General features: G+C 49.6%; 1 protein-coding gene across 2 annotated transcripts; it reads right to left on the reverse strand.

Moving 5' to 3' along the window:
• Positions 1-15,616: 15,616 nt before the first annotated feature.
• On the reverse strand, positions 15,617-22,449 carry Ubxn10 (UBX domain protein 10). 2 transcript variants are annotated; one of them, XM_055611241.1, is made up of 2 exons: positions 22,405-22,449; positions 15,617-18,464 (listed from the first exon to the last, which is right to left on the reverse strand). In XM_055611241.1, exon 2 carries the CDS (start codon positions 18,447-18,449, stop codon positions 17,601-17,603), a length of 849 nt encoding a protein of 282 aa, XP_055467216.1. In that variant the 5' UTR covers positions 18,450-18,464; positions 22,405-22,449; the 3' UTR covers positions 15,617-17,600. The 2 variants fall into 2 exon arrangements, with proteins under 2 accessions (XP_055467216.1, XP_055467217.1); XM_055611242.1 differs by lacking the exon at positions 22,405-22,449 and adding an exon at positions 19,960-20,013.
• Between the last annotated feature and the right edge of the window lie 61 nt (positions 22,450-22,510).

Raw genomic sequence — 22,510 nt, forward strand, 5'->3', positions numbered from 1 at the left:
TTCCTTCCTTCCTTCCTTCCTTCCTTCCTTCCTTCCTTCCTTCCTTCCTTCCTCTTATCCTCCCTCCCTATCTTGATCCTTAATTCTTTATTTCCTTTCTTCCTTGTTCCCAGCTAATTTGAGTTTGGGGAACTTTCCATGCTCTTTGATTATTCTATCTCAAATAATCTGACTCTAAGACCTTTGCTCTCTGGAATGTCCTGAACTGGCCAAGACTAGCCAAAACCTTTAGTGTCAAGGCTGAGTCACTGTTAGCATCTCATGGCCCAGCTTGCCCTGAGAAGAACATTCTCTAAGTTCTCCAGACAGCTGAACCCACTGCCAGGCGACCCCCAAATGAAAGCCTGCCCCAGCTGGGCTCTGTCCCATCTGCTTCTCTAGCTACCCACAGTCCCTGGCCTGCTCTCCAACATGCATTCTACCCCAGCACACACAGTCAAAACCAGGCTTGGCTGTAGCATCCAGAGGTCCATTGCAATGTAAGCACATAGTCGGTACTGTCTTCCAACCCAACGAACATGTCCTGGCAAAGCAGCTGTAAAGACCATATCCATGCTGCAGATCATACTTCCCCACGGGAGCACTGTTATCATTGGGATGTGTATCCAACCAGGGGCCAGACACCAAATGTGTCACAGCCATCTTGAGTAGCAAGTCACAAGAGCCGATGTGTCGCCAAATGCCTGCGAGCGCTGCCCTCTGCTTCTCGTTCCAGCAAGGCTTTCGGCTCGTTATTCAGGGTTCTGAGTTGAGCTGTCCCTCATCTGCCACACTCACCGGAGCCCCTCCTGCCCTCTTCTGGGCTTCATCTTGGGGCTCTTGGCTTCATAATGGCTTTTCTCCTTCTCACGCCAATTCCTTACAATCCCATTTCCTGCCCTCCTGCAAGACCTACCCCTGTGTTGCCATAATTCACATTGTGATGTGAACAGCGCCCTTTCCTACACTGGAAACCCTGTCTGATTAGTAGATAAAGAGAACTCTACTGAACACTTGCAGGCCAGAACCCTGAAAACATCCCACTATACCCCAATTGCACTCAGGGGGAAAGGGGAGCTGAGATAGGGTGTCATCTCTTGATGAGCTATTTATGGAGATCTTGCCCACTCTGGACGAACTCTGGCCGAAGCCATCTGTGCAATGAGCCCCCATTGGCAGGGGGCTCAAAAGTCTGAAGACACTTCCATTAATCATCCAATCACTGTTCCTCTCTGATCTAGTCTGCCCGTCTGGATAACAATAATAAAAAGTCTGGGCTTGGTCACAGGGAAGGACTCTCAGCTGCCAAACAAAGCGCTTACACTCTAGACTCTGGCTTCTTGACCCACAGCACAGTGTCCCTACCTCTCCTTAAGTGAAAACTTCAAGCCAGCTTCCCTTTCTGCCTTCACCATTCTTCCCTGCCTTGATTGCTCTTGGGTCTTGAGGAAGAAGGAAGAGACTCCTCAGGCTGCAGCGCCCGCCTTTCCCCCTAACTCCCTTTGTTGTAATGTGTCTCCATTTCTCAGCGTTCGAAACCCTTCTCTCACAACAGCCACGTGACTCTTTCTCAGAATGGTTTTGTGAGGGGAATGCCTCCTTGGGGTCTTTGTGAGGCCCTTAAGGATCATCAGCTCCCTCAAGGATCACAAGAGAGAGTTCGGCACAGTTGGTACAACAGAACCACTGGAAACCAATTAACAGCCTGAAAACCCAGGGAAAGGATGCCGGCCAGAGAGCAAGCGCCCTGTGGCAGACAATTACCAGTGTGGGCAGGGACAGCAATGTAGGTCAGCTCCCAGCCAGCAAATAGTTTTACAAGTGCAAAATGTGACTCCCTTCTGGAAGCAAAATCTGGGGAAAGGTTTTCTTTCTATATTTGGGCTCTTGACCACCAGCAGGTCACTCTGCAACCCTCCCCCCCTTGTTTTCTGAGGCAGCTGGTCCTGGCATCTTCTCTTGTACCAAAAGAAAATAGCTCAGGGCCCTTCTAACTATGCCCTTCTGGTTTATGGCAATGAGAGAAGGCCAGTTTCTGCTTTAGGGGCTCAGGCTGGATGCCGGAGAGTGTGCTGGTATTATGCACTCACATTTCGAGGACATTTTGATAATTTTTAGCACAAGTATTCGACATCCTTTTTTTTTTTTTTAAAGTTTGATTGTTTTTATTTTATTTTTAAAAGGTTTCATTTTTATTTTTAATTTTGGGGTGATGGTACATGTGAGTGTAATGCCCGCAGAGGCAAGATGATGGCGCCAGATCCCCTGGAGCTGGCATTGCAGGAGGGGTGAGTGTGAGAGCTGAACTGGAGTCCTTCGGAAGAACAGTTAGCCCTCTCACACACCCATCCCTCTCTCCAGTCAGTTGACTGGTTTTGAACAGCACATCTGTCAGCATCTGTAGGACATAATGCCCGTTTAGGACAGGCATCTAGAACCATGAAATTAAGGTGCACTTTTAGGCTTTTGGTACTCTTCTGGCAGAGAGCTGGTCCAAAAGAGTCAGTTTGGGTATGGGTAGTTATGAAATGCAACCCCACAAGTCTCCTAAATGCTCACATTGGGGGGGTGCGGGTCAGTAAGAGCCGGGTGACCTTGAGACTACACTTGGCACAGGACAGTCTCTTCTGTGGCTCCTCATTTATTCTCTCCCTTTGCTCCTCGGAACCTTTTGGGCAGGTGGGCAGAGCAGGTGTCAATCTTTGCTTTGAGCATAGGAAAGCGGAGGCTAAGAAGGGCTAGGAGTTTGTGCTTTCTGAGTTTGTACACAGCAGCAAAGAATGAAGGGAGCTTCAGGCAGTGGGGCTGGAAGCCCTTGCCTGCGCCATGGTGCATCTGAGTTGCTAGTTGCTTCTCTCGGAACCTTGGTCAGGCGGGGCGGGTGTCCTCATGAAAACATGTTTCTGATGTCTAGTTTGTTAACCTTATTCTGGGCTCAGATGGTAACTCTGAGGAGCCCCAGTTCTCTACCAGGTAGAGCCATTTGTATACATTTTCCTATGTAGTTCTAATCTAACTACCCATGGCTCCCAGGAAAGCCTTTTCAGGGCCTCTGCTCTCTGGTCCCCACCTGGCTGCCTGGACCAAAGATAGTTTTCGTTATTGACACATTTTGACCACTGGGTTATATCAGCATGATGGTTGAACCCCAGATTATTTTCCCAAGCTCGAAACCCTAATAGCCATGACACTTCCTGCTTGACTCTTTTGTAAAGGAACAAAGATCTGTCGTCTTCAACTTAGCAAGATGGACCTCTGTCCGAAGGAAACACCTGCTCCTGACTAATGAAACAGCAGTTTCTTAAAATGGTCCATGAGAAAGTTTTGCAGGTGTGTTTTTGGATCCTTCTGGCCTTGGCCGCCTTTGCAGCTGATGTGTCTTCCTGAGTGAGTAACAGAGAACCCAATTCTGACTCACATTTTTAGCTAGCTGTAGCACCCCTCAGCACACCCCCAAATATTGTTCTATGTTCGGCAAGGAATGTCTTCCAAGGCATTCTCTGGGCCTCATTACAGAAGGGTAAATGCTAGGGGTGAAGGGATTCATTGTGTGCCCGTGGGAGCCTAATGGCTTTTTTAAACCAGGAACTCAGAAGTGTGACTAATGAGCACACTGTGAGAGCCGCAGACCACCTCATTAAATATTAGAGCCATGTCCCAGGCTAAGTAGAAATGAAACTCTTCCAAGAAAGGCCATCTCATCAATTAATGAGGACCTTAGGAAAAAAAAAAAAAAAAAAACCACCAACTACAACTACCTGGCTTGTTGATGTGCTTTGGTGGACAAGAGGTTGATGAGGGAAGGGTTCGTACACAGTGAATTCTGGGATTGAAGAGCAGCTGGCTAGGGATGTCAAGGCTGCAGTACTTCTTGGCCATTTTCCCATGTCCTGGAAGGACCTCTGTCTTGGGTTTGAGGAATTCATCGTCCCCTGTGCTACCTCACTGCTGGGAGTGAAGTCACCCTTTTATAAGTAGGGACACAGAGACAGGGGACAGGGGAAGACGATGACGCTGGCCACTGTGGAAGGCCCCATTTACTCTGGATCTTAACCTTTCACGGGCCAAACTTACTTGGGTGATGATGTTGGAGGAAACCCAAGCTACATGTTGGTGGGCCATGGGTCAAAGACTGGGAACTTGTTCCCTGAGAAATGCAGCTGTGCTTTCCCCCATGCATAGGCAGACTGGGTTCACAGCTGAGAACACGGAAGCTCGGGCTGTCCTAGGAATGTTAGCATTGCCTACAGGCTTTGGCCGGGGCTATCCTGGAAGCACAGCGGCTTCTCATCAGCGTGTGTGTGGTTGTTTCCTCAAGGCTGGGTGTGACCATCCCTGTCTCAAGTTGGGGAAGCTGTGGTCACCTGCACAAGAGATTCATGGGGTTGGGGCCTGTTTCTGCTCTCTCGTGGAAGCTGTGAGCTGCTGAACATTCCCTCGTGGAAGTGTTGAGGCTTAGGTACTCAATGATGCTTCAACAGGCCCTCCCATGGCTCCTCCTCTTCCTGAAGATATGTAAAAGAGAATCAGTTGACTGGCTGGGTGGGGAATCTTAGTATAGCTGCCTGGAAGTTGCCTCGGGTCTTTTCCACTGTGCAGTTTTTCCTGAGCCAGACTTGCGCCGGGTGGGCCTCCTCAGGGATGCAGCTGACAGTCAGCTTCCCAAAGGGCTTCCTGGTGTTTTAGCTGCCTCCAGTCACTTACGGTCCTGGAAATAATTCCAGTAACCTCTTTGGTTTGCCAAGCTGGATTTGGACAGAACCCTCCTTTGATTGTTGGTGCCCTTTCTTTCTGGAGTAAATACACATTTCTTCAATTCTCCTCAGGAAAGGTTATGCAATATCCCTCTAAATCTGGCTCCCTGCCAAGCTGGTCTCACCCTCACTGACCCACCGTGGAGTTCTGGGAGATACCCTTCTCAGACAGGCTCTGGTTCCGGCTAGGATGCAATGGTCTTCAAAACCCACGCTGGCTCCCCTCTCCTTACAGGGTCACATCCATGTACCTTGATGCAGCATTTGGGGTCCTGTGCCATGACACTTATCTCTCCAGGAAGGACATGCTTTCGCTACTCTGCACTCACTGGTTCCTGGCAAGGCAGGCCAGACTTCTCCTGCCTCGAGCTCATCACACGCTCCTCCCTGCTTTAAAGGTCCCCTCTCACCTTCATCACCAGGACTCAGCCCGTGACATCCCTTCATGTTGAAACCTGTCGCAGAGCCTTTGCACACCCCAACAATCTCTCCTTCTCCTGGAAAGGGCCTCATAACCCAGCCTGGGGCCTGATACAGAATAAACACATAGGGATAGTGGAGCGTGTCTCTATGTGATTGCATAATTGATGATTAGGGGGTGATAAACACCATTAAATTGTCTCATTATTCTTGTAATAACCAAAGGGATACATATTAGGACTTAGAATTGAAATGTCCACTGAGCTCTTCAGCAGGGCGCTCAGCTCGAGGTGGAGCCAGAGATTTCTGAGCCACCTGAAGGATCTTCCTCACACAGATTGGTGGCTGATACTGATGACTCTCTGGTCTTGCCCTTTTCCACTCCGAGCATACTGAGCCACTGCTCAGGACTTGGCATTAGGTATTGGGTATGTGACCTTGGCCCCATGGCCACTGGCTTTACCTCTAAATCTGCATGTCCTCATCTATAAGAGGGAAATGAGATGTTTGCCTCTAGGGAATGCCCTACAAATTAAATAAGATCCTCTTTATAGAGTTCCTATTAGATTCTCAAACTTGTCGGTCTTATTCATCCTTGCCCTTTGTAGGTCCATCTAGGAATCTATCCCAGGTTCCACAGAAGGAGCCATTCCCACAGCTGGCCACTAGGTCTGTGAGCATCTCGCAACTAAGATGCAGGATCAAAGGAGCAGCCTGCCCCTCTCCTCTTTCTACTGCCCTTTCAAAGCTCGAACCACAGATGCTACGTGGTGAGGGGTTCAAAGGTTGTACTTCCTGTCTGAGGGCAGTGGCTGTTTGCAGGGGTGGGGCCTTTGCAGCACTATGTCCAGCTGCTTAGCACACATTTCTACTCTGTTTACTCTCGGTGTGTAGACGGGCTGGTGAGTGCCGACGTAGCATCCAGGAAGACCACCAGGTGGCGCTTTATAGTGCTTGGCCCCAGGAAGGAGGGGCCCAGAAGGGCGCCGGGTGAGAACCAAAGCCAAGAGCTTTGACACCCCCTGGCTGTGGACAAGTCCTTAGTGACTCACCAAGCCCAGAAGTGCCCTCTCATGCCAAGGTTACCTCTCACCACATCGTAAGCGTGCCTCTGTTTTTTTTTAAAAATGGGCCTAAAAGCCTCCGTTGCGGAGTTGGTGACAAGACGGTGACCATGGTGCTCAGTGTGCATTGCTGACGCTCTGTAGCTCCATGTAGTCATCTGCTTAGCTTCCCTAGTCCTGGGAGACAAAAAGGTGAACTAACTTGTTTCAGGAGGTGTGGGCACCAGGTAGGGAACCTGAGACGGACGGAGCCTTAGGGAGTTAGACCCGGGCGGGGATTTGGACGCCACCCAGCCCCGTTCATACCCCACAAACAACAGGTCTGGAAAGTGACTGTGGTTCAGGCTGCCCTCCTGTGATTCAGGTCAAGCCTGTAGCACCAACTCAAAAGAAAGTACTAACAGGAACCGGGGGCTCTCACCTGCTTTCTGCAGTCTGCTTTTTAGGCCTTTTAGGCTTTTCCTAATAGCAGAAACCAGCGTTGGGATAGAGTGGTGGCTCAGTGGGTAGCGCACTTGCCCCCCCCCCAAAGTTTGTGGACCCAGAAGCCGTGTGAAGCCAGATGCGGCAGTGGGCGTGTCCGTAATCCTGGCACTCCCATAGCAAGATGGAGATGAAGACAGGAGAATCCCTGGAAGATTTCCAGCCAACTACCGGGTGCACAGTGGTGAACAACAGGAGACTTTGTGTCAAACAAGGTGGAAGTCAAGGACTGACACCCAAGGCTGTCCTCCAGCCTCCATGTGTGCACCTCAGCATGTATGTACACACACACACACACACACACACACACACATATACATGCACATACAAGGAGAAAAAAAAACCCACACTGCACTTGGGGTGTGTTTGTGCCGCTGGAGCCTACATGTGTAAATAAGATCACTTGAGGTGAGACCAAAAAATAATCAGAGTCATGGTGAGGGGGATATGGACAAAGCTCTGGTTGGAGGCAGTTAAGAGGTGTGTTGGGGGGGGGGGGTTGAGGGGGTTGAGCAAGATGGTGCAAGGAATCAGATCACTTAGTGTGAATTTTCATCTAGACATTTCCCAAATCTGTGATCTTCTCCAGGCAGAGAGAAAGTCATTTGGCTTGCACAGGGACCTCCACACCCGCCCACCTGCACCCTTCTGCACTCCCTCCTCCCCCATCCTGACATGCCATCATTTTGAGTGTAGGCAAAGCATGAAACGAGGGAAGACATGTTCTTCAAATGCCAGCGGTTCTTCTGGAGCTTGGTTAGACTGGCTGTGAGCCTTGCCAGCACCCCAGGCCCCTTGTGTAAAGAGCACAGATACCAAGATCTAGGCAGGTGGAGTAGCTGGCCAGGTCACAGGGCTCTGCCACCGAGGAGGATGGCCAGAGCTGGACATTGCAGAGAGAAGCTCACTCACAGCATTGCAGCAGCGCCTGCCTTTAGAAAAAAAATTGAATCAGCTAGAGGCAGTGAGGACTCAGCCCCTGATCGGCTATGATATCATGGCATGGAAACGGTCCTGTGATGTCAACAGATTCTGCCTCCCTCCTAGTAGATTCATGGACGGAGCCCCCAGAAATACCTCCGTCATGCATTTGCTAGTGTTCACTGGCTTGCCACTCTGCCCCAGCCCTGGTCCCTGAACCAGGCTCTTAGAGTTTTGTTTAGACGTGTGAAAGGACCCCAGGGACCACTGATTACTCATGTATTACTAATAACGGTCTCACCTGTATGCTGGGTTTCTGTTCTTGTAGAATATGAAGTACCTGGAGAAGAGGAGCCTGCCTGCCTGGCTCCTTGCCACGAAGACTGTGCTGTCTTTATTAGGGTAATGAGAGGCCTGTTCTGAAACATGCAGATGAGGATCACAGCAGATGGGCTGAGTTGTGTGCACTTGCCAGCTCTCCGCAGGAAGCTCTGCGATGGAGCCAAGCTCTTTGGGGATGGCAGCATTGTGAATCACATCACTGTGAACTGGCTGAAGGGCTTGGCTGACCCAAATAATCCATTAGCTTGAAGCCTATGATTCCGAGCTGGTTTTCCATCTAAAGTTCTGGGCTCTTTCAATGGTTTCATTTCGGGGAGGCTGGCACTGACCATGTGCAGAGACGTGACAAGGCACCAGAAAGATGTAATAATGGCATTGTCACAAGCTGGCATTCAAAGGCCTCGCAGCCTTGGGGAAGAGGCCAGCTGGGTCTTGGTTCTCAGATTTCACTGTTTTTCTGGCTGGTTCACTCCATGTCCTCTAAACCTCCGCTCCCATGTCAGATTGAAAACCCTTTCCATCTTTGAATCTGTGAGTCCACACACCCTTCAATGCACCCATGCATTCCGCAGACACTCCTGGGCACCTGCTATGTGCCCAGCACTGTTTGCTACTGGACATGCACCAATAAGAAAAATTGTTTATCTATCCCATGGTGAGGATGGCAGCTTCCAGTCCTCTCTATCCGCCCCCAGTGGGCAGGGTGGTCCTAGAGGGCAGTGAACCCGCCTTCATTTCTGGGCCAGTTCCTGGCTCGTTAAGTGGGTGGGGGAACAGGTGAAATGACGACAGTATAGGACGGTTATTAAAATAAAAATTAGCATTTGTACGCACTTCTTACAGGTGTCAAAACATCCTCCGTATAAATGACTTCATGCGATTCCTCACAAAGCCCCAGGTGAAGCAGTCGCTTCTGTGTGTGACTGGGAATGATGCCGAGGCTTGGAGAGCTGTTGGCCCACCCAGATGTAGAGCGTGTGACTTTGCGGTCTTCATTCTACACACTTTCTCTACCACGCAGGAGTGTTTCCTTTTGTAAGAGGATATTTTATGCACATGGGTGTTTTTCCTCCATGTATAACGAGTGGAGCTTGTGTGAGCAGTATCCACAGAAGTCATAGAAAGTGCTAGGTCCCCTAGAGCCAGAGTTATGTATGTTTTTTATCTGCCATGTGGGTGATGGACGTCAGACCCAGGTCCTCTATACAGCACAGCATGAGCTTTTAACTGCTGATCTGTCTCTTCAGCCCCAGGGATGTTATTTTTATTATTATTAAAAAAAAATTGGAAGAGCTAATGAACTGGTGGAGCCCCAGGAAGGGAGAGAGCACCATGGAGGCTGAAGCTGAACCTACACGTGACTCTAACTTTCTCATTACTGTGACAAAACATGCTGAGGAGAACAACAACAACAAAACAAAACAGCCCGAGGGAGAAAGGGTTTATTTGGACTTACAGTTCCAGTGGGATGCTGTGCATCATGGCTGGGAAGGCAGTAGGAAAGGAAGGAGCAGGAGGCTGGGTGGCCACAGGAAGCAGGAAGTGAACAGAAAGTAGGGTTGGGCTCCAAAGCCTCAACACTCATCTCTGGTGGCCCACTTCTCCCACAGGGTCCTCTCACCCCCTTCCCAAGCAGTGCCACCAGCTGAGGACGAAGTGTTCAAATGCACGAGCCTATGAGGGAGGTTTCACGGCTAAATCACAGCAGGGACCTCCTGACAGGGGAATGCCACACAAGACCCACAAGCAGGAAGCCCTGGGCAGGTCTAGAGGCAGGTCACTGGTCTGACCTGGTGAGTTAGAGTCATGCCATGGACTCAAAAGGATCCAGTCTAGCCCAGAGATTCTAGAACTGGTTCATCCTTGCTCTTCCCTGGATCTCCCTCAGAGATCAACATTTTTAGAAGCTCCCAGAACATCTCCTCAGTGGCTCCTTCTTAGTGTAAGCGGCATTGAAAGGCAAATGCTCTCTGTAGAGAAGACTGACTTTCAGGATCCCATGTTGGCCTTTGCCTCCATCTGCCTCTCACTTGCCCTCTCCTTCCTTGAAAGACGTGGGCTGAAAGGCATGCAAAGCCAGCAGCTTGGTAGCCTGGCCCTTGACCTGAGTGTTGACGGCTTTGTCCTGCCCCCCTGTGAAGGGAGCATTCAGACAGTTCTGCTGGAGGCCATCACAGACGCCCAGGGATATTTTCTGCCACGCTTAGTGCCTGGTTGGTTTCTGATTCTCACCAAGTGAAACGGAGGATGCTTGGCAAATGTGCCAGTGTGTCCTTCACGTGGCTTTCCTCACTTGATTGAAAATTCCTCGAGAACAGAGACAGTCTGATTCACAGTCGTGGTGTGTGCCTGGTGTGGTGTGTATTTGGTCATCTTATTGGCCCAGTGAAAACACACAAGATTTGACTCATTAGAACCCAGGCTCAAAACCCAGCATCGTGCTACATGCCTGAAATCTCAGAACTGGAGAGGCTGGGCTGGGAGTTGAGTCAAGGAGTTCAAGACCAGCCTACGCAATATAATGAGACCCTGTCTTAACAATTATGAATCAGTTAAACAAGAGCTAGTATTCATATAGTTTAATGCCATATACTTTTTGCAAAGTATAATGCATTACACAAATACAAACAGAAAGGACACAGCAATTCCTTCCTCATCAATTGTTGCTACTCTCCTTACTATTCATCACACAGAATATATTTTATTTTAATTTTTTAAAAAACTTGGTTTTAAGTTTGTTTCTTTTTTAGGCAGAGTGTCTCACTATGTAGCCCTGGCTGTCCTGGAACTCACTAGGTAGACCAGACTGACCTGGAGCTCATAGATCCACCTACCTCTGCCTTCCAAGTACTGGGACAAAAGGTGTGCACCACAACACTCAGAAAAAAAAAATCATTTTTTTATGTGTCTCAGTATTTTGCTTGCATGTATGTATGTATGTAATGTATGTGGGTTTGTATGCGAACACGCTGTGTGCGGTGCCCTTGGAGGGCAGAGGAGGCCCTAGAACTAGATCCGGACAGTTACGAGTTGCAATGTAGGTTCTAGGCACTGAAGCCGGGTTCTCCACATGAACAGCAAGTACTCTTTTTTAATTAAATTTTATTTATTTTTGTGTGAATGGTGCTTTGCCTGCATGTGGGTCTGTGCACCACATGCATGCCTGGTATCATCAGAGGTCAGGCGATCTCCTGGAATCGGAATTACAGTTGTGAGCGATCATGTGTGTTCTGGGACTCGAACCCTGATTCTCTAGAACAGAAACAAGTATTCCTGACCATTAAGCCATCTCTGCAGTCCTAACTGCTGAACTCTTGTTGAGCTTCCATTTTAGTTTTAAAAGTGCATTCTCTGCACTTTTTGCACTGTTTGCAGTGTAAGTCTGAAGGCTTCCATCCTAGAATCAACCCTGGACACACACACACACACACACACACCACACCACGCACGTGTAATTGAAAGACACAGAAAATGTTAATAATCAGTAGTAACCGGTGATATCCAAAATTAAGAAAAATGTTTAGTTTCTGTTTTCAATTTAAAAATGGGAAATTATTAAAAAGCAATAGTTAGCCTGCACTCCTGTTTGTTTTTCTCTGTAGCCACTTGAAAAGCAAAAGGCCTCTGCACCTGGAGGCTGGGGTCTTTAATCCTGTCTCCTTCAGTCTGAGGCAGGGAGCGCAAGAGCTCAAAGCATGTCTGGGCCACGGGGATACAGAGAAAAACAAAAGTAAAATCCTTGAGTGTCTTTCTGGATATTTATCCTAAAGAAATAATGTAAGAAATAATGGGGGGAAAAAGCTACATAAATGAATTTTAGCTTTCACTTCTATGTTTAACAACAAAACTGGGAGTGTGTGAACGCTTCATAAAAAGGAAATAATTCAATGATGATAAGACATCAATAGGCTGAGTATTACTCACTCTTAAAATAGTTGAGTCCATAGAAACTTGGGATGGGAACATGCAAGCTTTCGCTTGGAACAGAAATGTTAAAAAATATTTGTGTGTGTCTATTGGCAAGAAAGCAACATGCAACATCAATTTAATCTCTGAGAATAAAAAAAAATAGATGCGGAGACATTAACAATGGCAGTCTTTTGACTAGAGGGGTTTGGATGATTTTCTTTCCCCTGTCAGCCTTCTCTATACTTTCCAGTTTTCACATCACCAAAACAACTTAACTGTTGTTTGAAGGGCAGGCTCTAATTGAGTCTACGAACGAGCCCCTACTACCTCTCTTTTGCCTGGAAAAATAATGTATAATAAAGATGATGCATCGACTTTAATAATATTTTGATAATAAAATTATTGTTTTTGGGAAAAAAATAAGCAGAGTCTGGAGACGTGGCTCAGTGGGCATAGTGCTCACCTAGCATATGCCAAGCCCTGGGTTTGACGCTCAGCACTGCATAAACTGGGTGTGGTGGCACACACACCTATAATGCCAGCATTTGGGAGACAGAGACAGACAAATCAGAAGTTCAACGACATCCTCAGCTCTGTGTCAAGTTCAAGGCTACCTGGAACTAACATGAAGGGGACAGGAGGAGGAAGGAAGGAAGGAAAGAAGGAAGGAAGGAAGGAAGGAAGGAAGGAAGGAAGGAAGGAAGGAAGGAAGGAAGGAAGGAAAATTGGCTGGAGTCCCAGAAGCTAGCAACTTACCATGAGTTGTGCAGCCACCCGCCCGGGCCCTTGGTTTGGATTCTACTGCTGGCCTTTCCTTGTCTTCTATTCTTCCTTCTACAGTTCTGTGTCATGCATTATGGCTTTCACTTACTTCCTGTCTCCCCTCTATCAAATGTAACTTCCTTAAGTATGAGATTAGAGCCTGTTCTGTTCCCTGATAGGTCTCATATGCTTGGTATATATGTACCTAATATATATTGAATGATGTATTATGTCTATATATATGTATTATGTTGAATTAATGTATTATGGATTTGAATACAATGGAGGCCTTTTGGGAACTCTGTTGAGAGGAAATGAACAAGCAGGGGCAGAGGTCTGGATGCAGGAAATCCCTATAGAGCATCAGTGTTCAGACCTTGGGACCCAGGGATATGGTATATTTGAGTCTGGTCAGAATGGACATCACACCATCCCCTAATTGGATTTAGAGGTGGGGTGTGGATAGCAGTTTCTAGACTGTACTTCCCTACCGGGAGGAGGGTTGCTGCCGTTTCTTCAGGTTTCTCCTTAAGTGTTAGGATTGTTCCTAACAGGGCTAGAGCTCAACCAGACTCAAGCTATCTGCTTGGAGGTGCTCATGAACCAGAGGACACGTCTCCTGTCACAAGGGACAGATATCAGAAAAGTGAGTTTTCAGCTGGCCATCAAAGGACCAGGACCCAAAGCCGTGGAACCCTCATTGTCAACAGACAGGTGTGAACGTTATAAAATTAAGATGCTTGTTAATTACGTTCACTGGACCCTCTTGAGATGACACGCACACTCAGGATTTAGATAAATGAAACGAAGGGCATCGAGGGAGGGAGAAACAGAAGAGCCAGGGAATCCACATAATCCTCCTGGGAACACGTGTCTTCCAAAGCAACCTTGGTCAGGAATCACACTCTGGATGGAGGTGGTAATTCGTGTGAACTTGAACCTGAACATTGGGTGAGCCAGGGATCATTGAGAGTGCATTTCTCCTTATCGAATAAGGTTAATGGACTTATTTCTCTGCACATACTTCATCCATAAACAATTTGTGTCTTTCCCCTCATACGTGTGCCGCAGATGCTCAGGGCCATCCTCCTGCCTGCAGTGAGTTTTAGTACTCTTGTGTTTGTCTTTGCAAGAACCCCACACTGGAGATAATAGTCAGACCAACTCAAGGAAATCCAAGCCTGTCAACTATACCCTTTTCCTTCTCTTTCCAAAGTGAAGAGATTGTATACTCTGAATCTGGCCACCTCCCAGGAGCCTAAGCCACCACCCACATCCCTTGCCTGGTGACTCTACCTCCAGGAGCTGATCTTCCATCGGCTACCTCAGCCCCTCTAACCCCCAGTCGACTCAGCGAGCAGCTAGAGTGGCCCTCCAGCCAGAGCAGGCTGAAAATCCAGCAGGGGCTGGATTTCACCCACCAGTGTTTGTCACAGTGGATGCTGAGCCCTTTAGGATAGAATTTAAGTGTCCAGAAATACCTTGGTTTGCTCTTCTGCGTTGACTATTCAGGAGAGCGGATGCTTCCTGGATGCCTGAGTCTACAGGAAGACAGAAGGACGTCAGAATGGGCTGGGAGGGACATCCCTAAGAGGAAAACATCTGATTTTATTTTTATAGTGAGAACTACTGACTTGCATGTTGGTAACTGACTCACCAAAAGTCCGTTCTGCTTCCATTGCCCAGGAAGAGTCACTAGAGTCTAACCCACCATGGTGTGACTTGGCCAGTTTTGGTGTGGTGATTAAGTAGGATTGCAGGCTTTATCTGCCACCACACCATTGTGATATATGACTGTGGGTGAAGGAAATAGGTAGCCCTGTTTGATAAAAGACTTCCAAGCTGATGTCAAACCAGAAGCCTATCCAGGGAATCCTCTTAGAAGGTAAAGGAAAGGATCCCACTACATGAAAGGTTCATTCAAATGACACCTCAAACACCAAGAAACTGAGCACTCCCTTATCCCAGCTTTACAGTGAAGAACAAACAAACAAACAAACAAAAAACCATAAGGAGAAACTTCTTGGGCCTTTGACACGGGTCTCATTTAAGATGGCAATAAGACATGAAAGCTCAGTTCTCCAGGATCTACCTGTGGGAGGCTGGGGCTCTGCCCGCCTCAGTCACCCGGAATAACCCAGTCTTGTTTCCAAGCTGTCTCTTTGACAGGACCACTCTGGCCTGGCTGTTGGCCACATCCCCAGGTGCAGTCAGGGTAAGGGCTATGTCAGAGCCACCTGCCATCTGTTAGTGTAAATTTTTTGGCTATGAGGTAGGTGTTGAGTCACTTTCTTCTCCCGCTGTTCCTGCTGCTGCCCATACTGATGAACCTATTGGCTTTGTCGGACAATATGCTGGAATCACTTGCAAAGCTTTGTCCTTGGCTAAGTCCATGTCCCCACAATGAGCAATCTTCCCAATAGCGCCACTGGAAATGTGGAGATGATGTGTTTGGAAGCGGGAGGAAGAAGACACAGCGGGACGAAGTGTGACCCTTCCCCCAACTCTGGGCCTTTCACAGACACACTGAGCCACCGACTCAGGGGAGTTGGGTCGAGCATCCAGTTGTGGGTTTGAATTCTCTTGCTTACAGTCTTTTGGGGGTTACTCATGACAACCATGACTCTGTCCCCGGAGAGATCCCTCAGTTGATTGTTGGTCTGGTGAATGACTACGGTGTGGGACCACAAACCGGGTAAGGACAGCCTACCAAAGGCCATGAAGATGAATGTTCTGACCCAGCAGGGCCCATTGGACCAGAGTGCCCCTGATGCCACAGGGGTTTCTGAGGGGACTCTTCCCGGCGTCCGTGGTGGGAGTCTGAGTGTGTGAGGGGGAGCCTCGGCTGCAAAGGCAGGATAGGTGATTTTCCAGGGCGACACCTGAAGATGAGATTCACGTGCCACTCTGTGCACTCCTGTCTGGTGGCTCAAGTCTTGGGCCAAAACATGAGACGGACTCCTCCACACAGTGTTTCACACAAATCAGCTTTTATTGTTCATATCATTATCTTTTATTCAAAAAGAAAAAAAAGGAGATTATTATGATGGCTCAAATCTAGCTTTAAGCCTGTCTCCTAAAATATTCCTATATTTCATGTTTCCCCCTTTTCCCCCATCACCCCCAAATTCTAAGGCAAATAGCAGCAGCAAAACCCTAAATGCAGTTTTCTCTCTTCATCAAGCATGTTACATTTCTCACTGGAGCATTCTACAGCTTGGAATCACCAAGCTGCAGGTGGGTGGGATTTTATTCTTACCAAAGAGTAGGTGTGATTTTTATAGGCTCCTAGATCAGGGGCAGAACTGAGCGCTCGGTGGGAAGCAGAATACATGTACTGGGGGATGGGACCCAAACTCAAGCCACCAACACCTTCTGCCACGGTCACTGACCAGAGGAGGGGGCCAGCTGCATGGGCCTGCCCACATCAAGGCCAGTCCCAGCTGACCTTTCCCATCGAGGGAACCACTAACCTAGGCAGGATGGAAAAGCTTGCAAGTGTTCAGCAATCCCCTAGACTAGAGGTGTGGCGTGGGAGGTGGCTGGGGTAGGAGGAGCCCATCCAGAGTAACTGTTGCTTTCACCAAGGGGCACTGTGCTAGGAGGGACACCTGTACCTGCTGTCCGTGCACAGGGTGCCCCTGCTGCTGAGGTAGCAATAGCAACACTTGGGGATGCTCTGGGAGCTCCTCCATGGCACCTTGTCTGTGAACTAAGGGTGTGGTGGCATGTGCCAGTCAGTACCCAGGCCATGTGGCTCTTGTGCTCTGAGGGGGACAAGGTGCCCAGGACATCTCAGTGTTCCTGACTCCAACTGGGGATTTGGCCGTAAAGAGATGCAGATGAGTTGTGGGTGTCTGGCTGAACCTGCAATACAAGAGAACTTTGGCAAATGATCTGTGTCTCCAGGAAAAACAAGACTCTACAATGCTTTCGACAGCTCTGGCTAAGGCATACAGGGGCACTCCACACCAGACAGGTAGCTGCTCAGCATGGTCTCAACAGGAGCACAGGAAAGAGCCACCTTCCTTCTCCTATGGAGGACCAGGATGCATTGATGTTGGACCAAAGACCTTCCATGTTTGACTTGGGTGAGACACTGAGACCAGGAAAATAAAACAATTTACCTATGCCCAGGTAGGCCAAGGGGCTGTCAGTGCAAACTTGTACAGATGTGTAGCAGTGTGTATCTTAAAAACAAGAGAGGACTGCACATTATACTTCATTGTTGGAAGAATTCTGCCCATAGACAGGCTCTACCAAGAAGCACTATTTGTCAGACCGTTCAGAAGTAGCCCTGGCTTGTCCATGACCATAGAGGCAATTTATCCTGGCTAGTTCTAAGACGTTTCAGTAATGTGGGTGTGGTGGGGGACTTGTGACAACAGAAGACAGTTCTCCCTTCTGCTGTCACCTTACACCAGCAAGCCTCCCCAGGGATATCTGCTCCTGCAGCTCAGAAGAAAGGCTGCTTCCAAACACAGGATCATCAGCCTCTTCCTTACGATGTTGCAAGAAATGCCAATGTCAGCGCCATAATTCCCAAACCCTGGTTATTTACTAGACTAGAATCCTCTCTGGGAAGAGTTTATCCCAGAAAGGCAAGGTGTTGGCTTTCAGAGACCCAGAGTTCACTGTGCCGGCAGCCGGTGCTCCAGGAAGAACCAGTTCTGGAAGGAGGCAGCTGTGGAAGAGAAAAGTCTTGGCCGCAGCCATGTCTAGGAAAAGCTGTAGAACTTCCCTGTGGTGGCCAGAAAGAATGTGGGGCTAGAGAGGAGTTTCCCAGGGGGCTCAGCCAGTTTGCAGATGAGTCCATGCCTCCAAAGACATGCTATACAGACAAGGCCCTAGGGTCTTAGCTGCACTGGGCTCATGTGGCACTTGAAACCAGGCTGTGTTGGAGGCTTCAGCCCGCCCAACATGCTCTTTGCTCAAAGACCTGGGGCCCCAGCCTAGTGCTGGGGACTCAGGGCAACCCTTCCCCCTCTTCCTGGGAGATGCCCAGCACAGACTTATGGAGGATGCCACACTCCTGTAGGGACTTGGTGAGGTCAGAGAAACGTCTCCTGGGCACATCCATCGTTTCGATGCTGCAGTTTTGGTAGGTGGCTTTGTTTTTCTGCTCAGCCACCGTGAGGACAGTCTGTAGGTCATCGCTGGGCCTGAAGTAGCGCACAAACCTTTGGCCTGAGGGTGACCTGACAGCCAGCAGCAGTCTTGGCTCTTGGTCTGATGGTTCCTCCAAGTTTGAGGCCCTGGCGGAACTCTGCCTCTTGGTTCGGGTGATGAATTTCTTCTCTAAGGCACAGACTTGGGCTCTGGAGTCTTTCTGGCTTGACTTTAGAGTGGTGCAGGCCTCCTCTTGGTAAAGGGCCTGGACGTTGCCCAGCTGCAGAGAACTGGCCTTGCTGGCCACTGTGTCCACAGCCCCCTCCTCCAGGTTCCTTCTGTTGATGGACGGGAGGACTGGGTACCTATTGAGAGACGAGGCGGTCCCGATGGGTGCCTGCTGCAGCAGCTCTGGCATCTCATCAGGGGCTCCCTGAGACAGAGAGGCAGCTGCAGAGGCTCCTGGCTTCTGGCTGCTTGGCGACCCAGAGGAGCGTGGCGGAGGCGAAGAGGACAGTACTCGAGGAGAGCCATCTCCCATGCCTTGTGGTCTGTGCAGATTCGTCCGCTTCCGGCCCTTGGCAGACTTGGGCCTGATGACGTGCATCCTGAGTGAGCTGGGCTGCCAGACAAAGCTGTCAGCTGAGGTGCCGGCCGCAGTGCTGCGTTTGAGTGCTGCTAGCTTCACAGGGGCTTCTGTGGCCATTGCTTCTCAGGACCCCTATGGGAGCAGGCAGAGAGAGGGAAGGCCATGGGTTAAACTTCCTGAGACACTGGGACTCACTCTTCTGCCATTCACTGGGAGAGTAAGCACCAAAGGGCCAGGGAATGGGACCTGTCTCTGGGTTTCTGGCGTGGAGGAGCAGCTGGGACTCACTCACTCATTACAGGTACTTGGAACCCATCAGTGAACCAAAGTCCTGGGAACTTGGATTCTTAAGGTGGGAAGAGAAACGGGTGAAAGCCACGGGTCTGCAGATATTCTCAAGGAGTGATAAGCGCTATGAAGAAAAGAAGGCATGACACAGAATGACTAATTCTTGCAGAAAGACCACCCTGAGAAGGAACGAGCCATGTGACAGGCCAGAGCTGGGGTCGGACGACTTTTTCCACAGATGCATTTGTTTGTTCTGTCTGCTAGGCTGGGGCCAAACCGGCCTGGCCACACACTCAACAGAGCGCACTATGCTCTTGTGAAATTTGATTGGGCCCAAGCTAAAAAAGTGCCCCCAGGACAATACTGAGCTCCAGAGCCCTCACTGGCTCCCAGGATGGGAAGCTCCCTCAGGGAGTGGCCTACATAGACCTCAGACGAAGAGGTGGCAGTGTTGGGGCAGACACCTTTGCTCAAAGAGGGGAGAATAACCCTTTTAAGACACTCTGCAGGGCAACCAGGCTTGATTCCCCACGACAGGGTCACTTCTCCAGACAAGGGACCCTGTCTGCCTTGGCATCCTTCACTATGGATAGGCCACTCTCTGGAATTCCCACTCTCCCTCTGCCACAGGCCTTCCTCTGCCCTCCTTCCCTCACTGCCCACATTTTGCCAGTTACTTTGTTTTCATCCTTATCTTGCTCCGCACAAATCACACGGAATGTGGCTCCCTGGTTTGGTCAGTGGCAGCTACGTAGCTTTGGTCAGTGGTGGGAGGAATTCTAGCTGCCCTTATCACCAGCTAGAATTCACGAGGGATGCTCAGGTTCTGGAGAAGGGTTTGGCAAGCCTACATATAAAGACCTACAGAGTGGCTGTTTTGACTTTTCAGTCTGTACTGTCTGTAGACCCCAGGCAGCTCTGCCTGCGCCAGATAGTCCTGGGCAGAACCAAATGGATGGGTATGACTCCATGTTGGTTGTATGCCTGTCTTGTGTGCCCATTCTAGGTCAACGCTGTACCTGTTGCTCATCAACAGGAGTGTTCAGCTTTTGACACTGCAATATGACATTATCTACAATCCTGTCAGGCCACATTTGTAACCAGCCTGGGACATGTGAGACCCATGGATTCACTTACCTGCTTTAGAGAATTTCCCTAAGGTGTTGGCTATGGCTCTCCTCAGTGCTAAACAGCTGGGAAATCCAGGCCTCCAAATCTACCCTGTCCACTGCAAAGAATAGTCAGGAGGCTGACGTCAGAGAGCTTCCCCCCACGCGGTTGCCTCAAAACTATGCTTCTTGGGTTGATCATTTCCTCCCAACTGCACACTTTCACTCACCTCAGAATTTACTTCCTCCAGGCTCCTCCGTCACTCAGTCCTCAACAGCGCTAGTCCAAGTGTGTGGGCTTTTGTGTGACCCCTGCTGCTCTAGGCGCGTTCTCGTCCTTGCCAGACCACCAGGAGCCAAACCACAAGGAGCCAAAATATATTACCTCTATGTATTCCCGCTGTTCAAAATCTCAGACAAAGTTCCCTTCCCGTTCATAAGTCACTCCTTTTTCCGTTTGTGATGTTTGTGTATGTGTCTTGTACATTTGTGGGCACATGTGTAGTCAGGTAAACCTGCGCATAGGAAGGCCCAAGGTTGATGTCGCTGGCAATCACCCTCCATTGCCCTTATGCCTTATTTACTGAGGCAGGATCTCTCAGTCAAACCCAAGCTCATGCATCTGGCTACCCTTGCAAGATTGCTATGGGAAGCCTGTCTCTGCCTTCCAGGGCTGGAATTACAGGTGAGTTAACACACCCACCAGGCATTCACGTGGGGTGCGGGGACACAAACTCTAGTCCTCTGGCTCGGGGGCCATCCCACTCTATCCACAACCCAAACCCCCCTCCACTCCCCTCTTCCATTCTCCATGCTCAATCTGGCTGCGGGCAGAAGTTCAGAAACTTCTTCCTGAGCAGTTTTGGCACCAGAAACACCTGCCTTGTTCTGATCAACTAGGAAGACTATTTCGTCCCATGAGTTTCTTGTTCCGAGTGGCAGCAGAAAGCCGTAGCCGTCCGGCTGAGCTGAAGATGCGCTCCCAGCTGAGCTTCTGCCCTCCTCACTTGGGAATGGCTATTAATTTGCCACAGCTTCTACAGAATTATCACAAGCTTGGCTTCCAACACCCACACATGCCTGGGGAAGGTTGGACTGTCAGGAAGTTTGGTAACTTAGAAACCTCTCCCTAACAACTTTGATGAGGAAAGTCATGTGTTCTGGCAGGCGCTCTCTATGCTGGGTTATTTTTAACAGTCAAACTTGAGTGTGTGCGTGTAGTTGCTATACCTTTTGGTACTCTGTATAATTAGCCATGTTCAGGGGGTGTCATATTCAAGAAACCCTGGTCATAAGATAACATGACTGCAAGCTATCTCAAGAGAAGAACCTCAATTATGACTAATTCTCATGAGCCCACTCATGGCTATTTAGAGACTAACACCTCCTTCAGGTAAAACCGTCACATCCAACCTGCTTTTATAACCCGCCTGCCTCCTCCCCAGGGTAGAGACCATCTGTTACACGGAGGGAACACCAGCTCCCATCCCCACCCAGAACAGGGCCAGGATGCTTCGGGAAACAGGTGTTTGGAGGGAGAAGCGCACTCATGGCGCCTCTGTAGTCACACCCTGGGTCTCAAGCTCTGCCTGTGCCCTCAGTCCAGGCTTCTGCGACAGCATAATCCCTGCTTGGCTCATTTCACCACCTCTGAGCCTGGCAGACACTCAACCACAAAGTGATTTGACAAGATCTAGGCGTGGGCATCCATCAAGCTGCCAGCACAAGAGGCAAGTGGCCTGTTTACTTCAACACAATAGCTAGGAGGCAGAGGTCTGCTAGGAAGCAGGAAACAAAACACTGGGCACCAGCTCTAAGATGGTGCCAGAAGGGCAGGTACCCATTCCTTAGGATTATCACCACACGAACAGGAAGGAAGGGGCACTGGGTAGAAATTAAAGCAAGATTCCCGTTGTTTTCCAATGGTGCCCACAAGCCATCATGGGGTCAGACTGCGGTACTTCACAGCCCAAATCTAAACCTACAGCGAGAGCAGTAAAATGTAACCACCTACGAACCATCTGCTTGCATCTACCGGGACACACACACATGCATTGGTCTTTTAAAATTGTTTATCAGTTACTACCACCCCCCTGCCGCCATTCTCTAGTCCCCAGCTTGGCTTACAAAATTAAACTACTTAAAAAAACCAACCCCGGGGGATGGACAGAGAGGAATGACACCGTTCCCGGTGCTACCCTCAACCAGAGATTAGAATGCGGGAAACCACAAGCCACCAAGTGAGCTAGGCTTTGCGGAGGGAACTGGGGTTGATTCCAGAATAGAAGGGCAGGTGAGAGGGTGGGGGAGAGGCCTCTATTATTTCCTCGGTCTGGCAGGCCTGGAAGCAAAACTTAAAGTGCGGAAGGAGGAGTGTCGGGGAACGGCACGGAAGGCTGGAATGTGAGTAAGGGCAGGCTTGATGAAAGGGCACGGAGCTGTGGAGCTGTGGAGCTGTGGAGGCTCCCTGCAGCTCCTGCGCCTGCACAGGACCCAGACTCCCTGTCTCTCTTCGGATCGGATCCGAGTCCAGGGAATGGTTTGTATGTGCCCCTCCCAGGAGGCCCCTTGGCTGCTGCAGGCTCAGGCTCCGGCCAGGTTGGGTCTGCCCCTGGGAAAAGGCCGCTCGAAAGGTCTGGCTCTCAGTTTCTGGGGACCCACAGTGGGCCTCTCACCTCGCAGCTCAGGTCCATCCGCCTCCTGTGCCTGGCTGCGACCAGCTGGTAAACAGCCCCGTCTCCCTGGCAACCGCCGAGAGGTGGGGGCCACGTGCTTCCGGTG

The sequence above is a fragment of the Psammomys obesus genome, unplaced genomic scaffold (assembly GCF_907164565.1).
Source record: "Psammomys obesus unplaced genomic scaffold, mPsaObe1.curated_primary_1811, whole genome shotgun sequence".
Lineage (NCBI taxonomy): Eukaryota > Metazoa > Chordata > Mammalia > Rodentia > Muridae > Psammomys > Psammomys obesus.

Bases quoted from the DNA above. Each gene is read 5' to 3' on its own strand.
- Ubxn10 (XM_055611241.1), bottom strand. From the start codon at position 18,449: ATGGCCACAGAAGCCCCTGTGAAGCTAGCAGCACTCAAACGCAGCACT.